We start from the raw sequence: 26,092 nt of genomic DNA on the forward strand, positions 1-26,092 counted from the left end.
CCCAGGCTGCACACCGAAATCTCCATTTCCCATTCCCGGACTGGCATCGCTACCAGCAGTGAAAACCTCACAAGCTTGAAGATCTTTCTTTCTTTCTTTCTTTCTTTCTTTCTTTCTTTCTTTCTTTCTTTCTTTCTTTCTTTCTTTCTTTCTTTCTTTCTTTCTTTCTTTCTTTCCTTCCTTCCTTCCTTCCTTCCTTCCTTCCTTCCTTCCTTCCTTCCTTCCTTCCTTCCTTCCTTCCTTCCTTCCTTCCTTCCTTCCTTCCTTCCTTCCTTCCTTCCTTCCTTCCTCCCTCTCCCCTCGCCTTCCTTCCTCCCTCTCCCCTCGCCTTCCTTCCTTCCTCTCCCCTCGCCTTCCTTCCTTCCTCTCCCCTCGCCTTCCTTAATTTTCTATCCCACCCTCTCCGCAAGTGGACTCAGGCCTGCTGGAACAGTTCAGTTTTGCAGGCCCTGCGGAAAGTAGAGAGATCCCATAGGACCCTTATGGACTCCGGGAGAGCATGCCACATTTCTGGTGCTGCCACCAAGAAGGGTCTAGCCTGTGTGGAGCATAGCCTGGCCTCCTTTAGTCTGGGGATGGACAGTAGATTTTGTGTCCCTGAATGCAGTGCTCTCTGGGGAACATGCGGAGAAAGGCGGTTCCATAGATAGGCAGGCCCCTGACCATAAAGGGCTTTAAAGGTCAATACCAACACCTTGAAACGGACTTGGAACACAATAGGTAGCCAGTGCAGCTTTTTCAGCACTGGCTGAATGTGCTCCCATGGAGGGAGCCCCATTAACGGCTGTGCCACAGCATTCTGCACTAACTGTAGTTTCCGAGTCAGGGTCAAGGGTAGCCCTGAATATAGATTCAGGTGGGTAGCAGTGTTCCCTCTAAGCTGAGTTAGAGTGAGCTAGCTCACAGATTTTTGGCCTCTGGCTCACACATTTTTGTCTTAGTTTAAGAAGGATGGCCCCAGAGCGCTCTAATTTATGCAGCAGCTCACAGCTTTAATGCCAGTAGCTCACAACTTTAATGCCAGAAGCTCACAAAGTAGAATATTTGCTCACAAGGCTCTGCAGCTTAGAGGGAACATTGGTGGGTAGCCATGTTGGTCTGAAGCAATAGAACAAAGTTTGAGTCCAGTGGCACCTTTAAGACCAACAAAGTCTAATTCTGGGTGTAAGTGAGAACCAAGTGACTTAGCTTGGCTATGATGGGTCCTGGCCCCACAGATGGACCTCCTGATGGCACCTGGGGTTTTTGGCCACTGTGTGACACAGAGTGTTGGACTGGATGGACCACTGGCCTGATCCAACATGACTTCTCTTATGTTCTTATGCACACTTCTTCAGATACAGTAAAATAGACCTTTACAAGCATTACATATAGGTGTGGGGAGGTAGTTGCCAGGAAGGGCTAATTAGAGTCAAGGTACGTAAGTAACTGAGCAATAAGTACAGCTAAGATTGGATTAAAGCAGTTGGGAAGACCTGTGGATAGCAGCAAATTAGCATATAGATGAAAACACATTAAACATGTTGCTTCATTTGGTTTTTAAAACAAGTTTTTCTGCTGGATGGTTCTCAAGCAGGATGGAAACTCTTTGTACACAGAAAGCGCCAAGGGAAAGTAGAACGAAGTATCCCTTATACTTAGGGGTCGTTTTGTAGAAAAAATAGGTGGCAGAGCTCATTAGTGTAACTTGTCAGCATATGCCTCCTGCAGCCAAAAGCAAGAAAGGAGAGCCCCGGGCGAGCAAGGCCTGATTGGGCTGGTTAGAGATCCAGCCAGCCAAGCAGGCCTCACTCGCCTGGGGCTCTCCTGGGCTGTCCCCCCAAGTCAAGCCCCCCACCACCCAAAATCACATAAGAAGTGGAGAAAGGGTGGTGTGGGCTTCTCTAGGGGTTAATGAGGGCTGCTGGGGATGTGGCAAAGCCCCTGGTGGCTGGCTGGCTGCCCACTTTCTTAATACAGGGATTGTTACGCAGCTGCACCTACTATTCAATGGACAAGGTAGGTGGGGAGGGAGCCGTCAGGTTCAGGAGCTGTGCCCCTGTGAGCTCCTGCTGAATCTGAGGCCTGCTTATACTTGGTTTATGCTCTTGATGTGAGTGTTTGTTTTTCAGCTTTTCTAGCTAGTGATTATTGGTGCATTCATGCTGTAATTCTTGGGTCGGGGAGGGGGGGGACCGTGTGAAGTTTGTTCCTCAGAGAGCTAGGGAACGTAACAGGCTGAAAATGGAGTTTGGTTTGGTGGAAGCCAGACATACACTCGCCTGCCACCAGAGCTTATTTTCACCTTTCTTGTTTGTTTACTGCTTTTATCTTTTGTAATGGATTTTTGAGGTTTCTTTTGCAAATCCTGTTGAAACACTGATGAAGATGTATGCTGTAAAAAGAGTCACTGGGGATTTTTTTTTTCCTGATAAAATGTGTCCCTTTTACATTTCTTGCGCAAATTGCTTTTTGAAAGTATAGCATCAAAAGAAGAACGTAGGGTTACGGATTTTAGGAATATTCGTTTGGCTTTTGTGCACTTCAGTACTAAAACTACAGCACTTCAGTGAGGCGATCATACATTTAATCTCCTTCTCAACTGAACATCTTGTGTTCACAAAAACCTCTGAAAATGAGTGCAGTTTGTACAGAGACGGAAAGGCCCAGAAACTAGGGCTTTCTCCATTATTTTTCTAAGGATTTTCTGTTCAGTTTTTTCCATGGGAGAAAATGAATTCTTTTATTGAACATTGGGGGGGGGGGGGGGGGAATTAAAGCTTCTATAAAATATTTTCTCTTTTTGAATTAGTGATTTTTTTTTACAGCAAACATGACAATTTGCTTCTCTGGGCCACCTGCAAAAGCCTTCTGAGTTTTGCTGGCAAAGTGCTCTCTCAGCACCACTTAAGTGTTTATATTAGGAGTACGCCAGTCCTTGAACCTGTTCTCTAACCAGATGCAAAAAGCCTTCTGAGTTTTGCACAGAGTATTTTGCCAGCAAAATTCAGAAGGCTTTTGCATCTATTTAGAGAAGAAGTTAAGGACTGGCTTGCTCCCAAGTAAGTATAAACACTGCACTATAACAAGAGGCTGATAACTTTGAAGAAAATAGGAATACTCCTGAGGACGATGAAATGAGCTGGGTGCTCATTGTAATATCATGAGGATGGACTTCTCTTTGTAATATTATAAGGATGTATTTTCTATAATGTGACAAAAGATTTATATGATTACTGTAAAAAGTTTTATTAAATGTGTTAGCCAGGTTATCACAGTGTTTATTTGGTGAACCAGTTTGGTGTAGTGGTTAAGTGCGTGGACTCTTATCTGGGAGAAGTGAGTTTGATTCCCCACTCCTCCACTTGCAGCTGCTGGAATGGCTTTGGGTCAGCCGTAACTCTCTTAGGAGTTGTCCTTGAAAGGGAGGCTTCTGGGAGGGATCTCTCAGCCCCACCCACCTCACAGGGTGTCTGTTGTGGGGGGAGAAGATATAGGAGAATGTAAGCCGCTCTGAGTCTCTGATTCAGAGAGAAGGGCGGGGTATAAATCTGCAGTCTTCTTCTTTGTAAGTCTTGTCTTCTATGACTTTCTGCTGCTAGTGCTAGTTCATTATCGGTAGATGGGAGGGGCGGTGGCTCAGTGACAGAGCATCTGTTTGGCATGCAGAAGGCCCCAGGTTCAGTCCTTGACATCTCCAGTAAAAAGGACCAAATAGGAGGTAATGTGAAAGACGTCAGCCTGAGACCCTTGGAGAACCACTGCTGGTCTCAGTCGATAATACTGACCTTGATGGATCAAAGATCTGATTCACAATAAGGCAGCTTCATTTGTGTTCGTGTGTCTTTGGAAGCTGCCTCAAGACCCTGTCGGAGGTAGAAGCATTCTGCAGAGAAGGGGATAACCTGCGCTTCCGCTCTTGACCTCTGAGTAGCCTCTTCACTGCACCCCCTGTGGTGAAGGGAGCGGCCGAGTATGAGAGCACCTGTTTCATTATGCAAGGTAATGAGATGATGTATCTTTCATGGCCTCTGATTCCAAACGTGTAAAAAGCTGCAGTGCATAACAGTATTTCAGGGATCTGAGTTGCCGCTGGCGACCCTTTCAGCGGTTGCTTGCGGATGTTGCTTTTAAAGCGACAGTAGGTACAAAACAGAATACAGAGAATTTGAGTTTAAATGCTTAGCTAAAGGTGTGTCGTTGCCTTTAACGTTGAAGAGAGAGTTTCCTTAAAATAAAATTAAAAACATAGCTGCAGTTGAATGTGTATTGCTTTTCTGTACCTTAACGAGGATGTATTGCAGTATTCTTGTGAATTCTGAACATGAACATATAAAGCTGCCTTATACTGAATCAGACCCTTGGTCCATCAAAGTCAGTATTGTCTTCTCAGACTGGCAGCGGCTCTCTGGGGTCTCAAGCTGAGGTTTTTCACACCTATTTGCCTGGACCCTTTTTTTGGAGATGCCGGGGACTGAACCTGGGACCTTCTGCTTCGCAAGCAGATGTTCTACTACTGAGCCACCGTCCCTCCCATCCTTCTGCTTCATTGATAAGCCATACTGGGAAGAATAGATATGCCTTTGTTCTTCAGCAGAGCAGTAGCTATGTAGGTGGAAAGAAGCAACCATTTCTGGACAGCTCTGTGGAGAGATTCGTTTGCCACTTCCTTTGTCAGTAAAACTGTATTTGGCCAGGGGTATAAGATAGAACTGGATCTCCTTAAATGCAATGAAAGCTGCTGTTGATCCAGTTTGGGACTGACCCATTGATTTAGTTCAGTGTGATTCAGTGTGCTGCACAATAGGAGACCTGGTTTGGATTCCCACTTCCACCATGAACCTCAGAGTTATTTGAAATGTGTGTCTGAGCCAGGGGAACTGGAAGCACGGGGCAGAAAGGTGTTTGTAACATGTTTTTAATTGCCCCAGGAGGTGATGATGTCTAAACCAGACATTACACCAAACACACAGCAGGTGTGGCTAGTGCTTTTTTTTTTTTTTTAAAGCAACAACTGTGCAGCACTCTTCTCCACATCATCTATGAATTCGCCTTTTGTTACGCTGTGCTGGCCTCCTGTCATTCCCTTCATCCCATACATAATTTATTTCTACAGTCATTGACCAAACACATAAAATACATAAGAGGAGTAAAAGATCCCGTATCAGCCAGCACATCATCAAAATTCACACAGACATTATCAGCAACATCAGCCAGCAAAGCACTAAAATCCCCTGCATTCCTTCTGTATCATTTCCTGCTATCTCTGAGTAGGGAGATGTGAGGTAGCCTGACACAGATAGGGGGAAAGGAACAAAATATGTCACTTGACGACAGTCACATGTGTAGGGTAGCATCTAGCTGAAACGGGAAAGGGCCGTGGCTCAGGGGCAGAGCATCTGCTTGGCATGCAGAAAGTCCCAGTTTCAGTCCCCAGTATCTCCAGTTAAAAGGATCAGGTTCACCTTAGAAGAACGACAAGATTTCCAGGGCACAAGAGTTGAGAGTCAGAGTTTGCTTCATTAGACACAAAGCTTTGATTCTCAAAAGCTTATATCCCCAAAGCCATCCCCAGATGGCTCCCCACTTGAAAGGATCAGGTTGCGGATGATATGAATGATCTCCGTCTGAGATCCTGGAGAGCGTCTGCCAGTCAGAGTAGGCAGTACTAACAGATCAGTGCTCATAGTCAATATAAGACAGCTTCATATGTAGTTTGGTCCTAATTCACATAGTGGTAGGCAGGGCTTTGTTTGTAGGGGGGGTGAAATCCAGCAGGAATTCATTTGCATGTTAGGCCACATCCCATGACATCACCGTTGTTACACCCAGGGCTTTTTTGAAGAAAAGGGCCAGCAGGAACTCATTTGCATATTAGGCCACACCCTCTGGCTCCAAGCCAGCCGGAACTGCATTCCTGTGTGTTCCTGCCCCCCAAAAGTGCTGGCGGTTGGCGAGCTGGACTAGGACTCAAGAGATCTGAATTCAGATCCCCTCTTGTCATGTAGCTTGCTGGGTAATGTTGGGCCAGTTCTTTCACGCAGGTTGCTGTGTTGATAAAGTGAAGGATGGGGAAATCATGTATATTCCTTGGGGTGGAGGAAGGTAGAGTAAAAATGTACTCAAATGAATAAATAATTGCAGTAATTTAATTCTGTAGATGATACTGTAACAGATAATTCAACCAAGTGTAGCAGCTTGAGAGAAGAAACAGAATTCGAAGAAAAGTGTTGCACTGGTTTCAAACGGCGTGTTGATCTGATTAATATAATATGACTTCTTTTTATAAAGAAGCTTACAAGGGTTTTAAATCAATGTAGTAGCTTCCTGGGGGAAATATATCATTATAAAATTAATGTAATTGAGCAGCTGCTCTAATTAGTGCATATTAAGCTCACAATCATTTAAAGGAATCAAGTAAATATCCACCAATAAGTGTGGAAAAATCCAAGCTTCCACTGTAATTCTGTTAAGCTGCAATTTGTTATCTTTAAACTTTAAGCGTTTTGAAGATGAAAAGCTCTATCTGTTCTAAGTATTAATATTCGTTTTTTTCCCCCTGGTAGGTTATCTTTGCTCTAACGAGCTATTCAGTGGGTTGAGTATTATTAATTCTTCAGGCTAACAGAACCAGTGTGGTGTAGTGGCTAGAGTGTTGGACTGGGAGCTGGAAGACCCAGGTTCAAATCCCCACGCTGTTGTGGAAGCTTGGTGGGAGACCAGACTCACAGCTTAACCAACCTTACAGGGTTGTTGCAAGGAGAAGACCATGTCAACTGTTTTGGGTACCCATAGGACAGTTAAGTTGGGAGGGAATAAATGAAGTAAATAAATTGACCTTATGGAATAGACATTATGCAATTAATGATTTATTTATTTTTTATTTCATTCGATTTATATTACAATACACAATCTCTGTCAAGGGTGAACAAGGTAAATAGCAGCCCTTCTTTAATAGTTAAGAGTTAGGTGCACATTCTTGGTACCCATGCTTGGTTTGCCCCTTGCATAGGGGAGAAGAAGAAGATGATATTGGATTTGTACTCCACCCTTCTCTCTGAATCAGAGACTCGGAGTGGCTTACAATCTTCTATATCTTCTCCCCCCACAACAGACACCCTGTGAGGTGGGTAGGACTGAGAGGTATCTCACAGCAGCTGCCCTTTCAAGGCGACTCCTGCGATAGCTGTGGCTAACCCAAGGCCATTCCAGCAGCTGCAAGTGGAGGAGTGGGGAATCAAACCCGGTTTTCCCAGATAAGAGTACACATACTTAAACTACACCAAACTGGCTTTCAACTGGAGGAAAGCAGTATCCAGGAAGACATCTTAGTGTATTGCCTTAGATACCTTTTCCTTTTCCTTGAAATAATGCCAGCAGGGAGGGCCATATCTGAGAACAGCATGTAGCCCTAGGGGAGAGCATGCGCATGGTAAACATAGGGTTAGCCTTTTCTGCCACAGTTTATCTCCACTCTCTGGTTTTATGGGAAGGAAAAACATGAGGGATGTCCAGTTGTGAGGCTTACATGCTACTTGCCGCCTTCCGTGCACTATTCTAACCACCTGACTCTTTTCCCCCCTGTCTCCTCTCTCTTTTCTCCTCTCTCATCCATTAGATTTTTTTTGTGGCCATAGCGATGGTCACACATTTTTTGCTTATTGAGCCCCAAGCCATGCATGTCATCCTGGTTGGAGAGTGGTAGCTAGAACTAGCTGCTCTAAAACAGTCCTAAACATACTTACTCCTTATGTATTTGCATGAAAAAGTGAGCAGGTCCATCTACAATAGCCTGGTTTCTGTTTTGCTCATTAACAACATTCATGCCAAAAGTGTCCCATTTGTTACGCTTGTGGGATAGAAGCCCTGTGGAGTGCAGGTGTTCGTTAATGTTACATACTTAACTCAGTTGCTGACATGCAGCTTCGAGTGGCTCAGAGGTGAAATCAAGAGATTTCTTCCTAAGGTTGCAAATATTAACATTACCAAATGCCTAATACCTTTCGCTCAGGGCAGCTTCACACATTTTAGACTTTAGGAAAAGAAGCATAGGTGACGTGCACATTACCCCTTTTTTGCAGTTCTTGTTTAACATCTGAAGCAAGAAGTCTCACGTAAAGATGTGAAGGCCCAGATAATAACCGGAAAAATTAGGGGGGGAAACTCTTTTTTCCCGTTTTTTTTCCAGAAGCCTTTTTTGTTTTTTTCCCCAAAACATTGGAAAAATTGAAAAAAGAAAAAAATTGATTATGTAACATTTTATTTTAGCATGATGAATAACATATTTTAAGACAAGGTGTTCAAATATTTTCCAAATCATTTCTAAAAAATATGTATAGTGTCAGATTATTCTAATTTCTGTGCACTGAGGACAATCAAGTCCTAGGTCATGCCCATTCATTGAAACTTAGTCCTACATTCCCTTCTATACACTTCCCCCCTCTTCAATTCTTTTTATGAGAATGAGTTTTTTGTTTTTATTTAATACTATGGAGAGGAAATATGAATAATTGTTGCTTCTGGATTTTTAAAAATTGTTTTGTGAAGGTTTTTTGGTCTGTTCTACATAAACTAGTAAACAGTTCAGGAGATTGTTCCTCCATTTATTACAATTACAAATAAATATTATTTAAATGTTACAATTACAAATAAATATTATTTAAAAAGTAAATTCTGTTTGTAATTATTGTTTGGATACACTATATTTCTAATACGCTAGTTGTAATAATTTGATGCCAAGTGAAATTGTCCATAGTCATATTTTATGTTCCTAAAGTAACAGAATGACTTTCAATCTGGAAAAGAAAAAAGAACTGCTAATGTAGTATTTTTTTTCCAATTTTTCTGAAAATTTCTGAAAAACCTGGGTTTTTTTCCGAGCTTCAAAACTTCTGGGAATTTTATATCTCTAGTCTCACGTCTCACCAACAATGAGCATCAATAGGAGTGCTTGCTCCTTATATGAGATGTGGAACATGCCTCTTCAGATGTTACAGGATCCCTGCGTTTTCCCTGCCCCTGTTCATTTTACAATGAGCGAATATGCATTTCAGTATGCATAGAAAGGATTGTTCCATACTTAAGAATGGTTTACTTCCAAAACATGCTAATATAGAAGCTTGCGTAGGGAAAAAAAAAAATGGAAACAGGCAATGAATATGATGTTTGGTTGCAATTGAACTTCTGGGCCATTAATACTCTTCTTCTCTTTGACATATTTCTGCTGGCTTTTTCTTTAGGTGAAAAATGATTATATGACAGAAATAGCAGACCAGGTGGACCAGGAAATTGCCTTGAAGCTAGGTTGCCTTGAAATCCGGTAAGACGATTTAACATATTTATTATTCAATATATGTTTGCAAGCTGAAACATTCATCTTAATATTGATATTTTGATTGATGGAAACGCATTTTTTTGTTGTTGAAACAAACTGTTCAGAATTGTGTAGAGCCTTTATGTTTTATTGTAATGTATTTCTTATGCTTTTCAAATATTTTTTGGGGGGTGTAAAAATCCAGTTAATGGTCTCTTCATCTCCCTTTTGTTCAAGTCACACATTCATCTGAGTAACTCAGGTGCTACAGAATACATTGCAATCATGGGAATAATGTTCCTGAGGTTAATTTGTTGTGAGGTGAAGTTGCATTGGCCTGCCTCTGCAAATAGCGCTGAATTCAATTAAAGAAACATTGTCTTTTTCCTTGAATAAAACTTTGTTGGCCTTAAAGGTGCCACTGAATTCGAATTTTGTTCTGTCTTTCTCCTTGTAATTGATTGCAAAACACTTCTAATTGGTAAATCAAAGCACAAATTGTGTAAAGTTCAAGGTAAGCTGAGAAAATGATTTCAAGACATGTCTCACTGGTGTGACTACTAAAAATAAGACTTGAAGCACCTGGATGCGCTGTACATTGTGACCTCTGACTTGAAACTTTTTTTTAAAGTTAAAAATAATGGGATAATACAGAACAGTTTTCCCCCTGTCATCCTCTAAGGTCTGAACTCTGAAGCTGAGTTCAGAATACTGTGTTGCCTAGGTCTTTGGAGGCTGGCTGGCTGCCCTTCTCCCAAGCTGATAACTTGACTAGTAAGGAGTCCTATACATCTTCCAATAAAAACTTAGATTCAAGCATTGAAAGAGTTGAGAATGTCTTTCATGGAGAGCTGCGATAGCTACTGAGCCCATCCATTTTAGCCTGTCCCACAAAAGCCTTAAGCCAGCTGTGGTCTGTAGAGTCTTTAGCTAGATACCAGTCTACTCCATTGCATACTCTAGAGACAACCTTTATACATGGCACTACAATCCCATCTTCCTAATGTGAGAAAGCCAGTTTGGTGTAGTGGTTAAGTGTGCGGACACTTACCTGGGAGAACCGGGTTTGATTCCCTACTCCTCCACTTGTAGCTGCTGGAATGGCCTTGGGTCAGCCATAGCTCTGACAGAGGTTGTCCTTGAAAGGGCAGCTGCTGTAAGAGCCCTCTCAGCCGCACCCACCTCACAGGGTGTCTATTGTGAGGGAGAAGATATAGGAGATTGTAAGCTGCTCTGAGACTGATTCAGAGAGAAGGGTGGTGTATAAATCTGCAATTCTTCTTCTTCTTGACTTCTCCAGTGGAAGCTCTGGTGAATATATGGGATAGGGTGGCATTGTCTTCTCCACGATCAAGGTTTCTCACAGACTTCAGATCTTTCAGTTGGGTCCTAGATTGAATGATTACTGTGGAGGTCTGCCTGGGAGCCAAGCTGTATTTGTGTAGCTGGATCCTGGAGCATTAGGGTGGCTCTGACGGTTGTCCAGGTGCAGGTGGAAAATAACAGAAGGGCAGTCAAGATTGCTGAAATACTGTCACTTCATTCCATTGGTTGGGCTGGAAAGGGAAAGGAAAGGAAGAAGTTTCCACATTCCTCCCATCCCTGCTTTTCCCTGCAGTGCCCTGCCTAGTCCAACCCCAGTTCACTCCTGGTGGACCTTCAAAGGCCCTTCTTCAAAAGAGAGCCAGTTTGGTGTAGTGGTTAAGTGTGCGGACTCTTATCTGGGAGAACCAGGTTTGATTCCCCACTCCTCCACTTGCACCTGCTGGCATGGCCTTGGGTCAGCCATAGCTCTGGCAGAGGTTGTCCTTGAAAGGGCAGCTGCTGTGAGAGCCCTCTCCAGCCCCCCCCCACCTCACAGAGGGTCTGTTGTGGGGGAGGAAGGTAAAGGAGATTGTGAGCCGCTCTGAGAATCTTCAGAGTGGAGGGTGGGATATAAATCCAATATCTTCTTCACCTTCTTCTTCCCTGCACTGTTCCCCAAGCTGGTGGGCACCTGCCTTGCCAGGCCTTGGCTCACCTGAGGGTGTATTTCCCCCTTGTTGGATGGAGTGTTTTCATGCCAGCCAAGCCATCCTAAACACCCCGTGTGTGGTCAAAGCATGAAGGCCAATACTGTCTACTCAGACTGTCAGCAGCACTCCAGGGTCTCAGACTGAGGTCCTTCACAACACTTACCACCTATTCTTTTTAGCGGCAGATGCCAGGGATTGCACCTGGGACCTTATGCATGCCGAACAAATGCTCTACCACAGAGCCACAGTCCATCCCCAATGACTGTGGATTTCCCTTTCCTTTATACTGGACCTGCGTCCAGCAGTACTTTGGCTATAAGGGTCTTCTAACTGCTTTACTGATTTGCTGGACTCAATGTTGGGTTCCATCAGGGCTTTTTTTTTTTTTTTTTTTGAGAAGGAATGCAAATGAGTTCCTGCTGGACTTTTTCTACAAAAAAAGGTCCTGGGTTCCACTGACTACAATTTGTCTGCAGGTATCTGGGTGCAAATTCTGGAATAATAGATACAGATTTTAAATAACAACCACTTCCACCCAGTAGCTTGGTTACTGTGTTTCAGGTGAGCTGCACTTCTTGGTTCAATGACAGAATGAGATTCCTGTATTCACTTGTAGGTAGTGACACCTGTCCCCCCACTCCAGTGTCTGTCCTTTCAGATTTTCGCTGCTCAAGGGTCCCAAACATAATTTGGGATGTTCCACTCTAGCAGCAACTCATCTGGAATTTCCACCCTAGGTTCATCATCATGGTTTATTGCAGTCTCACGACCAGAATACAGTAGAAACATGATATGAAAAAATAAAAACAGACATAGTATACCAAACTATAGAGATCAAAATTTAAGAACTTTTAAAATACAATTCCCGCAGTCTAAGAATTAATGCACAAAACTCAGCAACTGAATGCGTAATCTCTGAATTCTTATCTGATAGGAACCAATTAAGTTTTGCCTTGTTTGTATTAATATAAGCAGGTGTCCTATTGACTAATGGAGTAATAATTCTACAACGAGCCTCCCTATAATATGGGCAATTGAAAAACATATACCCTTGGTTTCATTTTCGTAGTCTGCTTCTTTCACAGAGGAGTTTTTTAAGCTGTTAATGCCCTCTTCCAGATTATGAGGGGGGGAAAGATCCTGAAACAAGAGCTGTCAAAAATTCCCCAAGCATATTCTGTCATTAAAGGTCTTTTAGTTGAGACAATTGCTTTAGTTCTGCTGTTGCCTTTCACAGCAAGGCTTGGAAAATAACAATCAATAAGAAATTAGTGGTAAATCAAGCGGTAGAGTAATAGGGGAAGAAAAGCAAATGTTGAATTGAGATGCCGTGTGATTCAAATGGTTGTTGTCCATTGGGAATAACAATAGGCGGAACACGGCAGGAGAATGTTGTCTGGACTGCAAATCCTGAACGTCCTCAGGGGACGGTCGCTGCTGCATCTGCTTTAAGATGTGAAATCTCACCTTGAAGCACTTGAAGTTGTTGAAATGTCTCAAAACACATTGAATCCTCCAAGACCCAATGAGAATCTGAGTGATATTTCCAAACAGTCAGAGATTGAGCTTTTGGTGCTTGGAGGAGAGGACCCACTTGTTTGGTGGTGACAGAAGCACACAGGCCTCATCAACAATGTCAGAAGAGCAGCGATGTGGTGCTTGGGGAAGCCGGAAGAGCTGATGACAGATTGAAAGCTTTGTCTCTCCGCTGATGCTAAAGTTAATTCCATAGATGGCAGAACCAGCCAGCGGAGTGGGGGACTCTACACAGTGCAATATGAGCAAGGCAGCTACCAGAGGGTGGGGCTGCTCCATTTAATATGTCTTTTCCTGTGAGAGTAGTACTGTATTCAGTTTGATTTACAAGATGAAAATTATTACAATTAGTAAAGCACGTGTTAAATCTCATATACCAGTTATAATATCTCTTCCTAATGTCTGTGAGAGCTGTGGCTGACCCAAGGCCATGCCAACAGCTGCAAGTGGAGAAGTGGGGAATCAAACCCAGTTCTCCCAGATAACAGTCCGTGCACTCAACCACGTCACCAAACTGAAGCAGGTCATGGGGTTTAATCTGGGACAGCCTTGGGGGTCTTAATACTACAAAAACATGTAAGTGCTCTGGCTTGAGAAGTGTTTTTGGGATGCTTGGAATATAGAGAAGGCATTTATTATACAAGATATTGTACTTGAGAATTTAGTAATATTGCAATTCATTTCTTGTGGTTTAGTCAAACTAGATGGAGCTTCTGTTGGTCAACAACAGGGGATGTGGCTCAGTGGTAGAGCTTCTGCGTGGCATGTGGAAGGACGTAGGTTCAGCCTTTAGCATCTCCCGTTGAAAGGACTAGGTAGAAGAAGAAGATTATGATATTGGATTTATATCCTGCCCTGTACTGTGAACCTCAGAGCTGTCACAATCTCCTTTACCTTCCCCCCTGCAACAGACACCCTGTGAGGTAGGTGGGACTGAGAGAGCTCTTACAGCAGCTGCCCTTCAAGGACAATTCCTACGAAAGCTATGGCTGACCCAAGGCCATTCCAGAAGGTGCTAGTGGAGGAGTGGGGAATCAAACCCTGTTCTCTCAGATAAGAGTCCACGCACTTAACCACTACACCAAACTGGCTTTGTGAAAGATGATCTGAAAGACCTCTGCCTGAGACCCTGGAGAGCCGTTGTCAGTCTGAATAGACAGTACCGACCTTCACAGATCTAGGGTTTGATTTAGCACAAGGCAGGTTCATGTACGTGTTCAAGTTGCAAAAAAACACTGTGTGCCTTGATGACTTGGTATTGGGTTTGTCTAGATAAGTAATCATTCTCCTTTTTTTTGCTGGTTTTAGGAGATCGTACTGGGAGATGAGAGGCAACGCACTAGAAAAGAAATCCAACTATGAAGTATTAGAGTGAGTATATAATTTCTGCTTCCAGTCAGAGACCTCTTGCTTAGCAAAATGTACATCAGTTCAATTAGGAGTTGTGCCGCTTGTGCTTTTCGCAGGAGGTCGTGGTACTAAGGCCGCCGTTATTGGTTTAATTAAGATAAAATGGGAAATCGTAAAACCGAATGCATTCCAGACCTCTCAGCCTACCGAGGAGGCAAGAGTGCGTGGTCTCCTGTTCAACCAGGACAAATTGGATTGTTCATAGTTCACAGGCAGCACCGGAGTGGTTTTGAGTCATCTGTATTCTGTCAGTGCTTTTGGGATCAGCTGGGTTCGGGCCTACAGATTTCGCAGCTCTTTGTGTAAAATGGATTTTCTGTTTGCGATTAGATTAATCAGTCACGGGACTAAATTACATTGAGTTCTTTAATTACTTACCAGGGTGTGGAAACTTACAATTTGGAGCTTTTTGTTTTCCCTGCCTGCCGTACTGTGATGATGCAGTTAACAACAACGCCGTTTGCTCAGTGCGTGCTCCAGATTTTAGCAGCTCATTGTTAAATGCCAGTATGTTGACATATGTGAAAACGTTGGCTCGTAACCAGATTTCAATACAGAGCTTGCAGATGAGCTTTGCACTCAGTTCCTTAGAGGACGGTCGATGTAGCTCCTGGGCAGAGAGGCAGAAGGGGGTAATCAGTGAGTCAACAAATTTTCTGGTGAGTTAGCAATGCTGTGCTGGTTTGTGGAGGGCATGGTGTGCAGCAGGTGGATAGCTTAGTGTTATGTTTGCTTGAGGCTATGGGGCACAAATGTGGTAAAGATTATCACATGAATGGAAAGTGCTATAAAAATGACAAGCGTCTTAACACTGCGGAGTCTGCTTCCAGTATCCGGTTATGATTTCTAAGGCCTTGAGTGGTCTGGGACCAATGTATCTACAGGACCGCCTCTTCCACTATGTCCCTAGAAGAGCATCACGCCCTACTGGTCAAAATCTATTGGTGATCCCCGGCCCTAAAGAGCTCCGGCTGTTCTTAATGAGGTCCAGGACTGGTGGAACTCTCTGCCGGAAGACACAAGGGCCCTGCCCCTGCGGGATCTTTTACAATTCTTCAGGGCCTGCAAAGTAGAGATGTTCCGTCAGGCTTTTGTTTGAGGACAGCGACGGCTGCTGGGCTGGCACTCCGATGCCCCCCCCTCTACTGAAGGGGGGAACTGCTCCCAATGCCTGGAAAGCAGAATTACAGCACACTATAAAGTATGTTCATTGGGCTGCAACTGTTTTAAATTACTGGTTTTGTTAATTTTATGGCTCTGTTCACACAGCGTGTTGAGTTCATGTTAAACTGGCCTGGTTTTCTTCTGAATATTTTTGTTCTGGATATTATCAATCAGACTGCCATACTGCAATTCAAATCGCTCCACGGTGAAACTGTCTTCTGTTGTCCACACGACGGCACCATGCAGATCTCCCCCCCCCTCTGCTATTATGTGCATGCGCATTATGCACATGTGTGCATTATGTGCATATGCGCGTAGGTTAGAACATTATTTGGTTATGTGATTATGCGCATATCGCTAAGTACTAAAAAAAAATGGCACCTGTAAACCAGATGTCTGAGGCTCCTTTTGCTCTGGGAAAGCCTTCAGACATCTGGTAGTTGGTTAATATCACAGCAGAACTATCCAGATGGAGAAAAGTACGAGGTGAAACCGGAGAACTCAAAAAACACCGCAAAGGAGCAGGTAACAAAATAATCCAGTTCTGAGAAGGATTGGCGGGGCTACCATGAGTTTATACTGGGAGGCAGATGTCGCTGTCTGATCAGCCACTTTAAATCCGGAAGGAAACAGCAGCGACATCTGATTATACTGTGCGTCTGAACGGCCTATGTGTACCTTTTGGTGTACATCGCCTAGAGCCTGGCATTGGCTGGGATGAGGCGATTCATAAATTTAATAAATAATATTAATATCTGCAGTTGCATTCCCCCACCCCCCTCCCACACATACAAAGTGTATTCCAGGAGTCCCTGGCATGGTGCCCATGGGCACCACGGTGTCCACCAGTACCTTTCCTGTAGTCCAGCAGGGCTTTCAATTGGCCACTGGACATCTTACAAGATGTTCAAGTTAATATAATGTTTCAGTGGCTGCTAACATTGCGACGTTGATTTTACTCTTTCTCGCACTCCTCTTTACACATTTATTTTTAAAAAAATTACTTATCTGCTGCTCTTGGGTTTACTTTCTGTGTGGATCTGCCTCCCACGGTGGCCGTTTGGTGGCTACATCCACTGCCTTGTGCCAGAATCCCAAAGGTGCCCACAGGCTCAAAAAGGTTGGGGAGCCCTCGTGTATTTGTTCCCAAATAAGTTCAGCTTTCAGATTGATAAAAAATTAATAAAGATGCTTGAGAGAAAGAGCTTTCCACAGTAAGTTCCAATATGGTAGCCCATATTGGAGTGGATGTTGAATGGGTGTTGAACTCATTTGTTATGAGGGCCAGATCTGGCATAAATGAGACTTTGTTGGGCTGAGCCATGTCAGGCCGGGCCGTATGCGTACCTACTTAAGATTAGGTAGCAAGGATATAAACTTTATAAAGGACACAAACACAATTAAAAATTTTTTTTAAAAAAACCCCTTAAAATAAAACATGCTTAAAACATTAGCACTCGGTCTTAAAGGTGCTTTCTTTCCTTCTCTCCCGTGCAATCTAGGAAACTGGGCAAAGGAAGCTTAAGGGTCTTTCCTTCCTTCCCCAGGGGACCAGGAAGGGGAGGAGCCTCAGCCAACAGAAGGAAGAGAGGCTTGGCTCAGTAGCTCTGCTGTGTGATTGAGCAAGCCTGGCAAAGCAAGCTGCGATGCAGAAGGAAGCAAGAGAGAGGGAGAAGGAAGCAGACAATGCCAGTTGCTCAGGGGCCTGATTGGAGCCCTCTGGGGGCCTGATTTGGCCCCTGGGGCACATGCTTGACACCCCCGTGGTAGCACCTTAAAAACTAACAGTATTTAAAGCAGGGGAATCGCTGCTCACTTTTTCAGATTAAAAAGCAAGCAGCGACTCCCGAAACCTCCTCCCCTGCCACAAATGTTGGTAGTCTTTAAGGTGCTACTGAACTCCTGCTCTTTTCTACTGCTGCAGCCAGACAAACACAGCTACCCATCTTGATCCCCATGCATGTGTTTAATTATCATTTGAGGGGGGGGGGGGTAATGTATCCTCTTGATATCTTGCCCCTTGTTTTACTGCAGGCTTTACAGCCTTTTGGGCCACAAAGCTCAGAGGAGACATACTATGAGTTTGGAAGGCTTGCATTCGTTCATGTCATAATGTTTGTAGCAGTGATGTCCTTACCATCATCTGTTTCAACATGAGTGTGTGTAGCAGCTTAGCTCCTCAAGGCAGTATTGCCCAGTTGTACCACCCCATTTGAGGCTGCATTATTCTGTTACCTTTTTATGGCTCTTTTCAGTGGCTGCCCCAGAGCTCTGGATTGATTTGCTTCAAGGGCTGTAAAACCAAACTTCCGGAGCAGGGATTTAGCGGGCCAGGGCATGTTTTGGCCCTTTAAATCCCTGCCTGCCACACAGTTAATCAGGGACAGGGAGCCAAGGGATCATCCTGGCAGTAGGATTCCAGCCGCAGGCACTGCTCACAACGTCATGGCTGGGACTTGGAGCCCACTCTGTCCTTGCCTCTACTTCCCCTTGAAAGCAGACAGGAGCTAGTACGTCCATTAACTAAGTATTCTGGGTAACTGAATGCCAGGCAGAAGATGATGATGACATTGGATTTATATTCTGCCCTCCACCCTAAATCTCAGAGTGGCTCACAATCTCCTTTCCCTTCCTCCCCCACAACAGACACCCTGTGAGGTGGGTGGGGCTGAGAGGGCTCTCACAGCAGCTGCCCTTTCAAGGACAACCTCTGCCGGAGCTGTGGCTGACCCAAGGTCATTCCAGAAGGTGCAAGTGGAGGAGTGGGGAATCAAACCTGCTTCTCCCAGATAAGAGTCTGCACACTTCACCGCTACACCAAACTGGCTCTCCACAACCTTTACTGAGTTGATATCATCTGACCTGGATCTCTGTTGCAATGTCAGACCTTCGCTTTACCTGCCTGTGTCAATGAAATGCAAAACTAATCTATATTCAGGGTTGACACATTTGTCCAAAGAGACCCTTGGTGTATTTCTTCAGTGATTTCTCCTAAGACAGCTGTAAGAATCCAAGGAGAGCCCTGCTGGATCAGGCCAAGGACAGTCTATCCCAGTATACAATTAGGAAAAGTGGCCAACCTGATAACCTTTGAAAAGCCCAGAAGAAGGGCTTGAAGGTTTAAAAAAAATTCTGATCTGCTGTTAAACTGTTTGTTGCGATACGTTATTCATGCCAAAGCATGGTAGCCATGCGCTGTAAAACCGCAATGAGTAAAAATTTCGGAGCTGTGTGACGTGGTCCCTGCTGGAGTGCTTTCGCATGTCATGTAGACTGTCGGATTTATCTAATCCTACGTGAGAAGATAAACTGCATGCAATTTGCATCTTAGAAGGAATACATCAAAGGACTTAACATACATGAAAGTTTTATCCTATTCTTTCCCCCGTTCAGCATCACTTCAAGTACTCTTCTGATAGTTGTTACGTAAAGGGATATTCTTCTGCCTTTAATCTTAATATTTTTATCCAAGTTCAAAAGTTTATTTTTCAGCAGGATTGGTGTCTTCTTTTAAGAAGGTCTGTCATCCATGATGCTACTAAATGGTAGCTGGCTGTGTGCAGTTGACAGTTCTGTTAATGTAACTCTCTTTACCGCTGTGTAAATGAATGTACTGCTAGTCCAGTCTTGTGAGATCTTGTAAGCTAAGCAAGGTCAGCCCTGGTTAGTATTCAGATGGGAGACCATCAAGGAATTCCAAGGTCACTATGCAGAAGGCGGCAATGGCAAACCACCTCTGTTCATCTCTTGCCTTGAAAATCCTCAGCAGTCACCGTGAGTCAGCTGCGACTTGAGGCACTTTGTAGACCTGCAGAAATGAACGTGGATCTGGTCACACACCAGACAGCAGTCCCCCAAGTTATCACTAGTTCAGAGTAGTTAAAGAGAAGCACCTCCTCGTGTGTTGGCTAAAGCAAATATTTGGGAGAAAGAAGGCTTCACCCTAGGGCAGGGGTGGCCAAACTTGCTTAACATAAGAGCCACATGGAGTAAATATCAGATGTTTGAGAGCCGCAAGACAGGAAGGAAGGAAAATAGATGGGGGAGGGAGAGGTGGAAATAAAGCAACTAACTTTAAATGCATTCTCCAAGCTGCTGGTTTGGCTTGAATGACTATCATTCAAGGCAGTAAGCTAAATAAAGGTGAACGTTGAGGTTTCAGCAGGGACAGCAGCTGGGAGTGCACATGTATTGGATAACTTTAAGTTAAATCCTCTCTCTCTCTCTCTCTCTCTCTCCCTCCCTCCCCCCAGGTGGCTTGACTTGGAGAAGTGATCTACCTTCTCCAAGCCAGCCAACAGGGCGGTGGGGGCTTCAAGAGCCACACAATATGTGCGAAAGAGCCACATGTGGTTCCCAAGCCACAGTTTGGGCACCCCTGTTCTATCCAGTGGCACCTTAGAAACCAATTTTCAGGGTATAAGCGTTCAAGAATCATTGTCAAACACAAGACTCTTGAAAGCTTTGACTCTTGAAAGCTCATAGCCCAAAAATCTTGTTGGTCTCGGAGGTGTTGCTGAACTCGGATCTAGCTATTCTGCTGCAGAACAACACAGCTACCCTCAAAAACTATGGGCTGTTGTAACATTATTCTACCAACAAGCACAATTTTGGGGTTGTTCTTTTGAAGGGGAGAAAATATGTATGGGGGGGGGGGAAGGGGAGTCACAGCCAGAATCAAAGGCCTTCTCTTGGGTATATTCAATATTTAAACTGCAAGAAAGCAATTCAGGGCCATTTATTGTGGTTAATTTTTCATTCCTCATGTTTTAACCAAGAGAAAAATTGATTGGCGCTCCTGAAAAATAACTGATGTGAAATGTTAATAATAATCTTATGCGATTTGATGGTGGCTCATTTTATGTTCATCAGCTGTATGCAGAGTTTCTCGTAAACATTACTGATTTTCTCATTTCAGGAAAGACGTCGGTTTAAAAAGATTTTTCCCGAAGAGTTTGCTGGATTCAGTGAAGGTATTTGTAGCTGCTACTGAAATGCTTGAAATGAATTGTGTGGTGTGTCTCCGTCACACCATTTCATGTCTCCTCCCCCGTTGGTCATGATCATCTCAATATACATCTCAAATGACTTAAGAAGCAAAGGATACAGTTATTCCAAGAAACACAGGCCCAGACAGGAGCATTTTCCTCTTGCTGTTTTGCTGCTTGCTCCTATGCATGTAGTTTATAAAGCCCAAACCAAAGCTCACGTCTGCTGATGAATTTTGATTCTCTGTTGTGGGGCAGTGCCTGTTCCAGTTTGTCCTTGTATATCTCTCCCTGCCCCCCGCAAATTATGCTAAAGTTAGACTTAGTCCTCAGGGGTTTCCCCCCCCCCCCCCCTTCTAGGTCTAGTATAATACTCTGGTTGTTAGCAAACTGCTGTGGAAGGCAGGCTAGGTTTTTGTTTGGATAGTAATGCTACATGAGAAATGCAGGTGAGCGTCACTGAGCAATCTGATTATCTACTAGGGTTATTTCATAGCGCATAATGAATGGGAGTTGGCATAACAGCTATTCTGCAAATGGCAGAGTGAAACAGGTACCTAAAGGAGCGTAAAGAAAGATTTGTGAAGCCATTCTTCTAGCGGCGGTGCTTTTCTCCAGTGCAAGAAGTCTTTCTCTGACATAAGAGGCTTTGAACACAGACATGTTTGAACTCATAAATTGTAACGTAAGAGTCATCCTGCCATTTTCAGAATTTGGTTGAAGATATATAGCCTCCGCTTGTTACAGTGCATGGCCATCAGTTATTTCTGTAGCATAGAAATGGGTGACAGGATCAGTGTGCATTTCTCTTGTGTGTGTGTGTGTTAGGGTTGCCAAGTCCGACTCAAGAAATATCTGGGGACTTTGGAGGTGGGGCCAGGAGACATTGGGGATGGAGTCAGGAGCAAGATTGTGACAAGCACAATTGAACTCCAGAGGGAGTTCTGGCCATCACATTTAAAGGGACCGCACACCTTTTAAATTACTTTGGAATAATGAAGGATAGGGGCACCTTCTTTGGGGGCTCATAGAATTGGACCCCCCAACTGGTCCGATCTTTTTGAAACTTGGGGATTATTTTGAGGAGAGTCACCAGATGCTATGCTGGAAATTTGGTGCCTCTACCTCAAAAAAATCCCCAACTCTAGAGCCCCAGATACCCGCAGATCAATTCTCCATTATACCCTATGAGAATCGGTTTCCATAGGGAACAATGGAGTGCCCAACAGGCATTTCCCTCTTGCTTTCTGATGACCCTGAAGTGGTGGAGGGCCTCCACACCAGGGGATCCTCTGCCCCTACCTGGGGATTGGCAGCCCTAGTGTGTTTGTGTGTGTGTGTGTGTGTGTGTGTGAGAGAGAGAGAGAGACAGAGAGAAGGGTGGATTCTGGTTTATTGTAAATGTCTATAAAAGATGGTTGTATTTATTCACTTTGGCTTTTGTGACGCTTTTGAAGGAGGTCGGGCAAACAAAGTCTCCATCAGCCTGGAGTGTAGCAAGAAGCATAAAATGAGGTTTCATCACATAATTCTCTCATCCACACGAATCTTTGTCTGGCTGTTTCATTTAGTTAAAATATGGATGCCCTGGTAATTTTCATTTCTGAAAAAGTGTCCATGCACATGATAGCTTATACATCGAATAAAACTTTGTTGGTCTTAAAAGTACCACTGCATTTAAACTTTGTTTAGATTTACAGTGTGCTTAGATCAAATGCAAGCAAAGTCTTCCCTCTTGGGAGATGCTAGGTAAACACTCAGGAAAGCTGAACCACATGAGCTAAGTTCAGAATATTCCTGCGAAAAGAGAACAAAGTGTAGGGGAATGGTGGCAATGGGAAGAACTGCACACCAGATAAAAGGTGCTGGTAAAAGGTAATTTCAGTTAAATATCTCCTGCCACCGAGAGGCTCCCAATTCACATCTCGGGGGGGAAGCTGTGAATTCCTTAAAGTTGTCCCAGGTTTCACTAACTTCTTTGGCCCACAATAACATGGATAGAAGTAATTTGGTCTTTACATGGGTCCTGGGAAGTGTTATTGAGATGATATACCTCAAGGATTTTGGAATGCTCACGATCTGTTATATAAAAGCCAAGTCTCTCTTGTGATGGTGGTGTTTATAGGTTGTATCCAGATGAATGGAGCCTGCAGAAGGGATCTTTGCTGCTGTCTGTTGCTTTTTGCACACCCCAGGCTGTCAGGAATAACTTGGGAGTGGGGGTAGAATGGAGGGGGCTGCATGTGGTTGTGTGGATCAAATGATTAAAGGACATAGTTCCCTGTAATATTACCCAAATAAACTTGACTGTATTAAGGGGTCTGTTGCAGTTGCATTTGCCTTGAACATTTGTTAGATACCAAAGATCAGGGTAATAATTTTGGTTAAATATCTTCTGCCACCAAGAAACAGCCTGGTGGTAACGCCTTCTCTGTGTTACAAACAAATTGTGAAGGACACACAGAAGTCTTTGTAGTAGTTACTCTGTTAGATTGGCTGCTCATTATGGAAGTTTCCCATATTCTCAGCTTCTATTCTTTTTGAGGTATGGGTAAGCTATGTGGTTATTTTTATTTCTAAAGCGACTTGTAGTTTATCGTTTCAGTCCAGAGAAGATTAGTCATGCTGAAATCCCTTTGAAATTAATAGATTAAATTGCTTGCGATTTATGAGTTGGAATGAGTACTGTATTTGGATTGTGGCCTATATCTTCAACTTTTAAAAATGCCATTACAACTTACGGAGCCTAGGGGTTTACACAACGAATAAATTGAAGATAGTCCTGAGAGCTGCATGAGTAATATGTAGGTTATAATTTCAGTGCGCAGCATACATATTTTCTTTTCCCTTCCTCCTACAAACGTGGGAAATGTAAATGGCATACAGTGCAGGTAAAAGAGAGCTGATTGTAATATCTTCATCTCCCCGTAAGGGGCTTGAAAATAAGATTAAGCCACGAACAATAATACTTTGTTCAGCGCTGTGCTAATAGCGTTTAATATTATAAATTAATTAAACTATGTTAAACTTTGCTTATACACCACCTGTTAAAATGTGTGAAATTGTTTTCCTTTGTAACATGCAACAACAAAAAACTCTAATGCTTGATGAAGCTCCTTTTCTGCTTCAGAAATGCTAATTGGTATGTTTTGCCAGAAATTCAAGCAAATGTTAGCAGTGCTGTGATGATGAATGCAATTAATATTCACCCTTGCTGGCAGAAGGCTTACAACAGTTTCTGAATATTTCATTACCCAGGCCAAAACACTACGAAAACTGATCCAGCAAACATTTAGACAGTTTGCCAACCTCAACAGAGAAGAAAGTATTTTGAAATTCTTTGAGATTCTTTCGCCGGTGTACAGATTTGACAAGGAATGCTTCAAATGTGCCCTCGGTGTAAGTGTTCCGCATCTGACTGCTAGAGTATGTTATGAAATCATCTGGCTAATTACTATTGCTTTTAGATCAACAGCACGTTTTCAGTTTTTATGGGAAGACGGTTGGTTGTCTGGCACTTTGCCTATACATTAGAGATGAAAGACACACTCGTTCTTTAATTTTGAATCTGAGTGGATCATGGAGACCTTTTCCCGGTTGCAAAGAACAAACGTTTAGTAACAGCTCTGGGGTCACTGCTCTGTTTAGAACCGGATTAAAGAAATCCTCATTCAGAAATCCTATCTGTTTTAACCGGTTGAATCTTCATGGATGTGTATATAAATAAAACAACGTTGAAGGAAAAGCCTTTTTTAAAAATAATAATAATAATAGTAGTAATAATAATAATAATAATAATAATAATAATAATAATAATAATAATAATAATAATGTGTATGTATCTATTCCTTTTGAAATTTGTGCCCCATGATACTCAGCCGTAAAGCCTTGAGGTAGGTTGCAAAATGTTTGCTTAAAAATTAAGATGTTTGTGTGCACATATAAAATGTAAAGTGGCATCAGAGCTTCATCAGCATGAACAGAACTTTGGGCACGAAGGAAGCAATGAGATGGAGACGGCAAGCATATACCTCCCATTCTGTGGATCAGGGGTGTCAAACTCATTTGTTATGAGGGCTGGATCGGATATAAATGAGACCTTGTTGGGCCAGGCCATGTCAGGTTGGGCCGGGCCATGTTAGACCAGGCCATGTGTATACCTATTTAAGATTAGGTAGCAGAGATATAAACTTTATAAAGGACACAGACAAACACAAAGATTTTTAAAAAGCACCTCGAAACATGCTTAAAACATTAGCTCTTGTTGGTATTAAAGGTGCTTTCTTTGTATCTCTCCCATGGGATCCAGGGAACTGGACAAAGGAAGCTCTAGCTCTTTCCTTCCTTCCTTCCTTCCCCAGGGGACCGGGAGGGGGTAGGAAGAGAGGCTTGGCTCAGTAGCCCTGCTGTGCGATTGAGAGAGCCTGGAAAAACAAGCTCAGGGAGGAGCCTCAGCCAATGGAGAAAATAAAGGTTTTGCTCTGTAGCAGCCCCGTGGCGCAAAGTGGTAAAGCAGCAATACTGTAGTACTGTGGTCTGAACTCTCTGCTCACAACCTGAGTTCGATTCCAGCGGAAGCTGGATTCAGGTAGCCGGCCCAAGGTTGACTCAGCCTTCCATCCTTCTGAGTTCGGTAAAATGAGTACCCAACTTGCTGGGGGGAAAGTGTAAAAGACGGGGAAGGCGATGGCAAACCCCATAAAAAGTCTGCCATTGAAATGTTGTGAAAGCAACGTTACCCCAGAGTCGGAAACGACTGGTGCTTGCACAGGGGACCTTTCCTTTCCCTGTAGCTCCTGTGCAGCTGGAGAAGCCTTGCAAAGCTAGCTGTTATGCAGAAGGAAGCAAGAGAGAGGGAGAAGGAAACAGTTGACAGCCAGTTGCTTGGGGGACTGATAGGAACCCTCTGGGAACCTGCTTTGGCCCCTGGGCCGCATGTTTGACACCCCTGCAATATTACATTGGCTTGCCACCTGTTCTTGGACTCAGGTATTGGCCACCACACAGAAAGTCCTTCAGGACCTGGGCCCTTCTTATTTGTGGGACTGGTTCTCCACCTGTGCTCTGCTACAACAACCACTCATGTCAGTAGGGGCTTCTGCAGGTGGCGACCAGCAAATGGGCAAAATCAACCACTGCCCATGCACCTGCTTTCACTGTTGTGGCTCCCACCTTGTGGAATGACATGCCTGTTGAGGTCAGGAATGCTCCCACTCTCCGGGCCTTTTTGAAATGATGCAAAACTTGAACTATTCAAGAAGGCTTTTCTGCACAGGTAATAGGGTGTCGCTGTACAAAAAGGTTTCACAAACTCACTTGAATAAATCATTGAGACTGTGGTCGGTACTGCTGTGTGTAGCTCATTGTAAGTAAGATGCTATTATGTAAATCTTCTGTGACTTAATGTGTCCTGTGAATACTTAGGTTACGCTTCAGTTCTTTCTGGTGGCTCCAGACTTCTAAAACCCTAATGCCTTGGTTACTGAACACCCCATTTTGCTGACTGCGCTGACTTGCTCTTAGTAATCTGCCTCGAGTCCCTGGGAGAAAGGCCGATGAGGAATATTGTAAATAAACAAAGTTGCATTTCTGCCGGATGCTTTTTGAGACGTCCTTTCTCAGATTTGAATCAAAAGCACTGGCAGCAAAGAGCACCATTTCCTGAGCCCCCTGAAATTCTGCTCCTG

At 43.7% G+C, this 26,092-nt stretch overlaps 1 protein-coding gene across 7 annotated transcripts in view; it reads left to right on the plus strand.

Moving 5' to 3' along the window:
* PTK2 (protein tyrosine kinase 2) overlaps window positions 1-26,092 on the plus strand; it is a 287,679-nt gene that overhangs the window by 115,941 nt on the left and 145,646 nt on the right. For all 7 annotated transcript variants that reach the window (XM_060243192.1, XM_060243190.1, XM_060243189.1 and 4 more), the window contains exons 5-8: window positions 9,219-9,298; window positions 14,152-14,214; window positions 20,336-20,390; window positions 23,664-23,804. In XM_060243192.1, the coding sequence (XP_060099175.1) occupies window positions 9,219-9,298; window positions 14,152-14,214; window positions 20,336-20,390; window positions 23,664-23,804 (339 nt within the window). The remainder of the gene's footprint in view (window positions 1-9,218; window positions 9,299-14,151; window positions 14,215-20,335; window positions 20,391-23,663; window positions 23,805-26,092) is intronic.

This window comes from Heteronotia binoei, chromosome 7 (assembly GCF_032191835.1).
Source record: "Heteronotia binoei isolate CCM8104 ecotype False Entrance Well chromosome 7, APGP_CSIRO_Hbin_v1, whole genome shotgun sequence".
In the NCBI taxonomy this organism is placed as follows: Eukaryota; Metazoa; Chordata; class Lepidosauria; order Squamata; family Gekkonidae; genus Heteronotia; species Heteronotia binoei.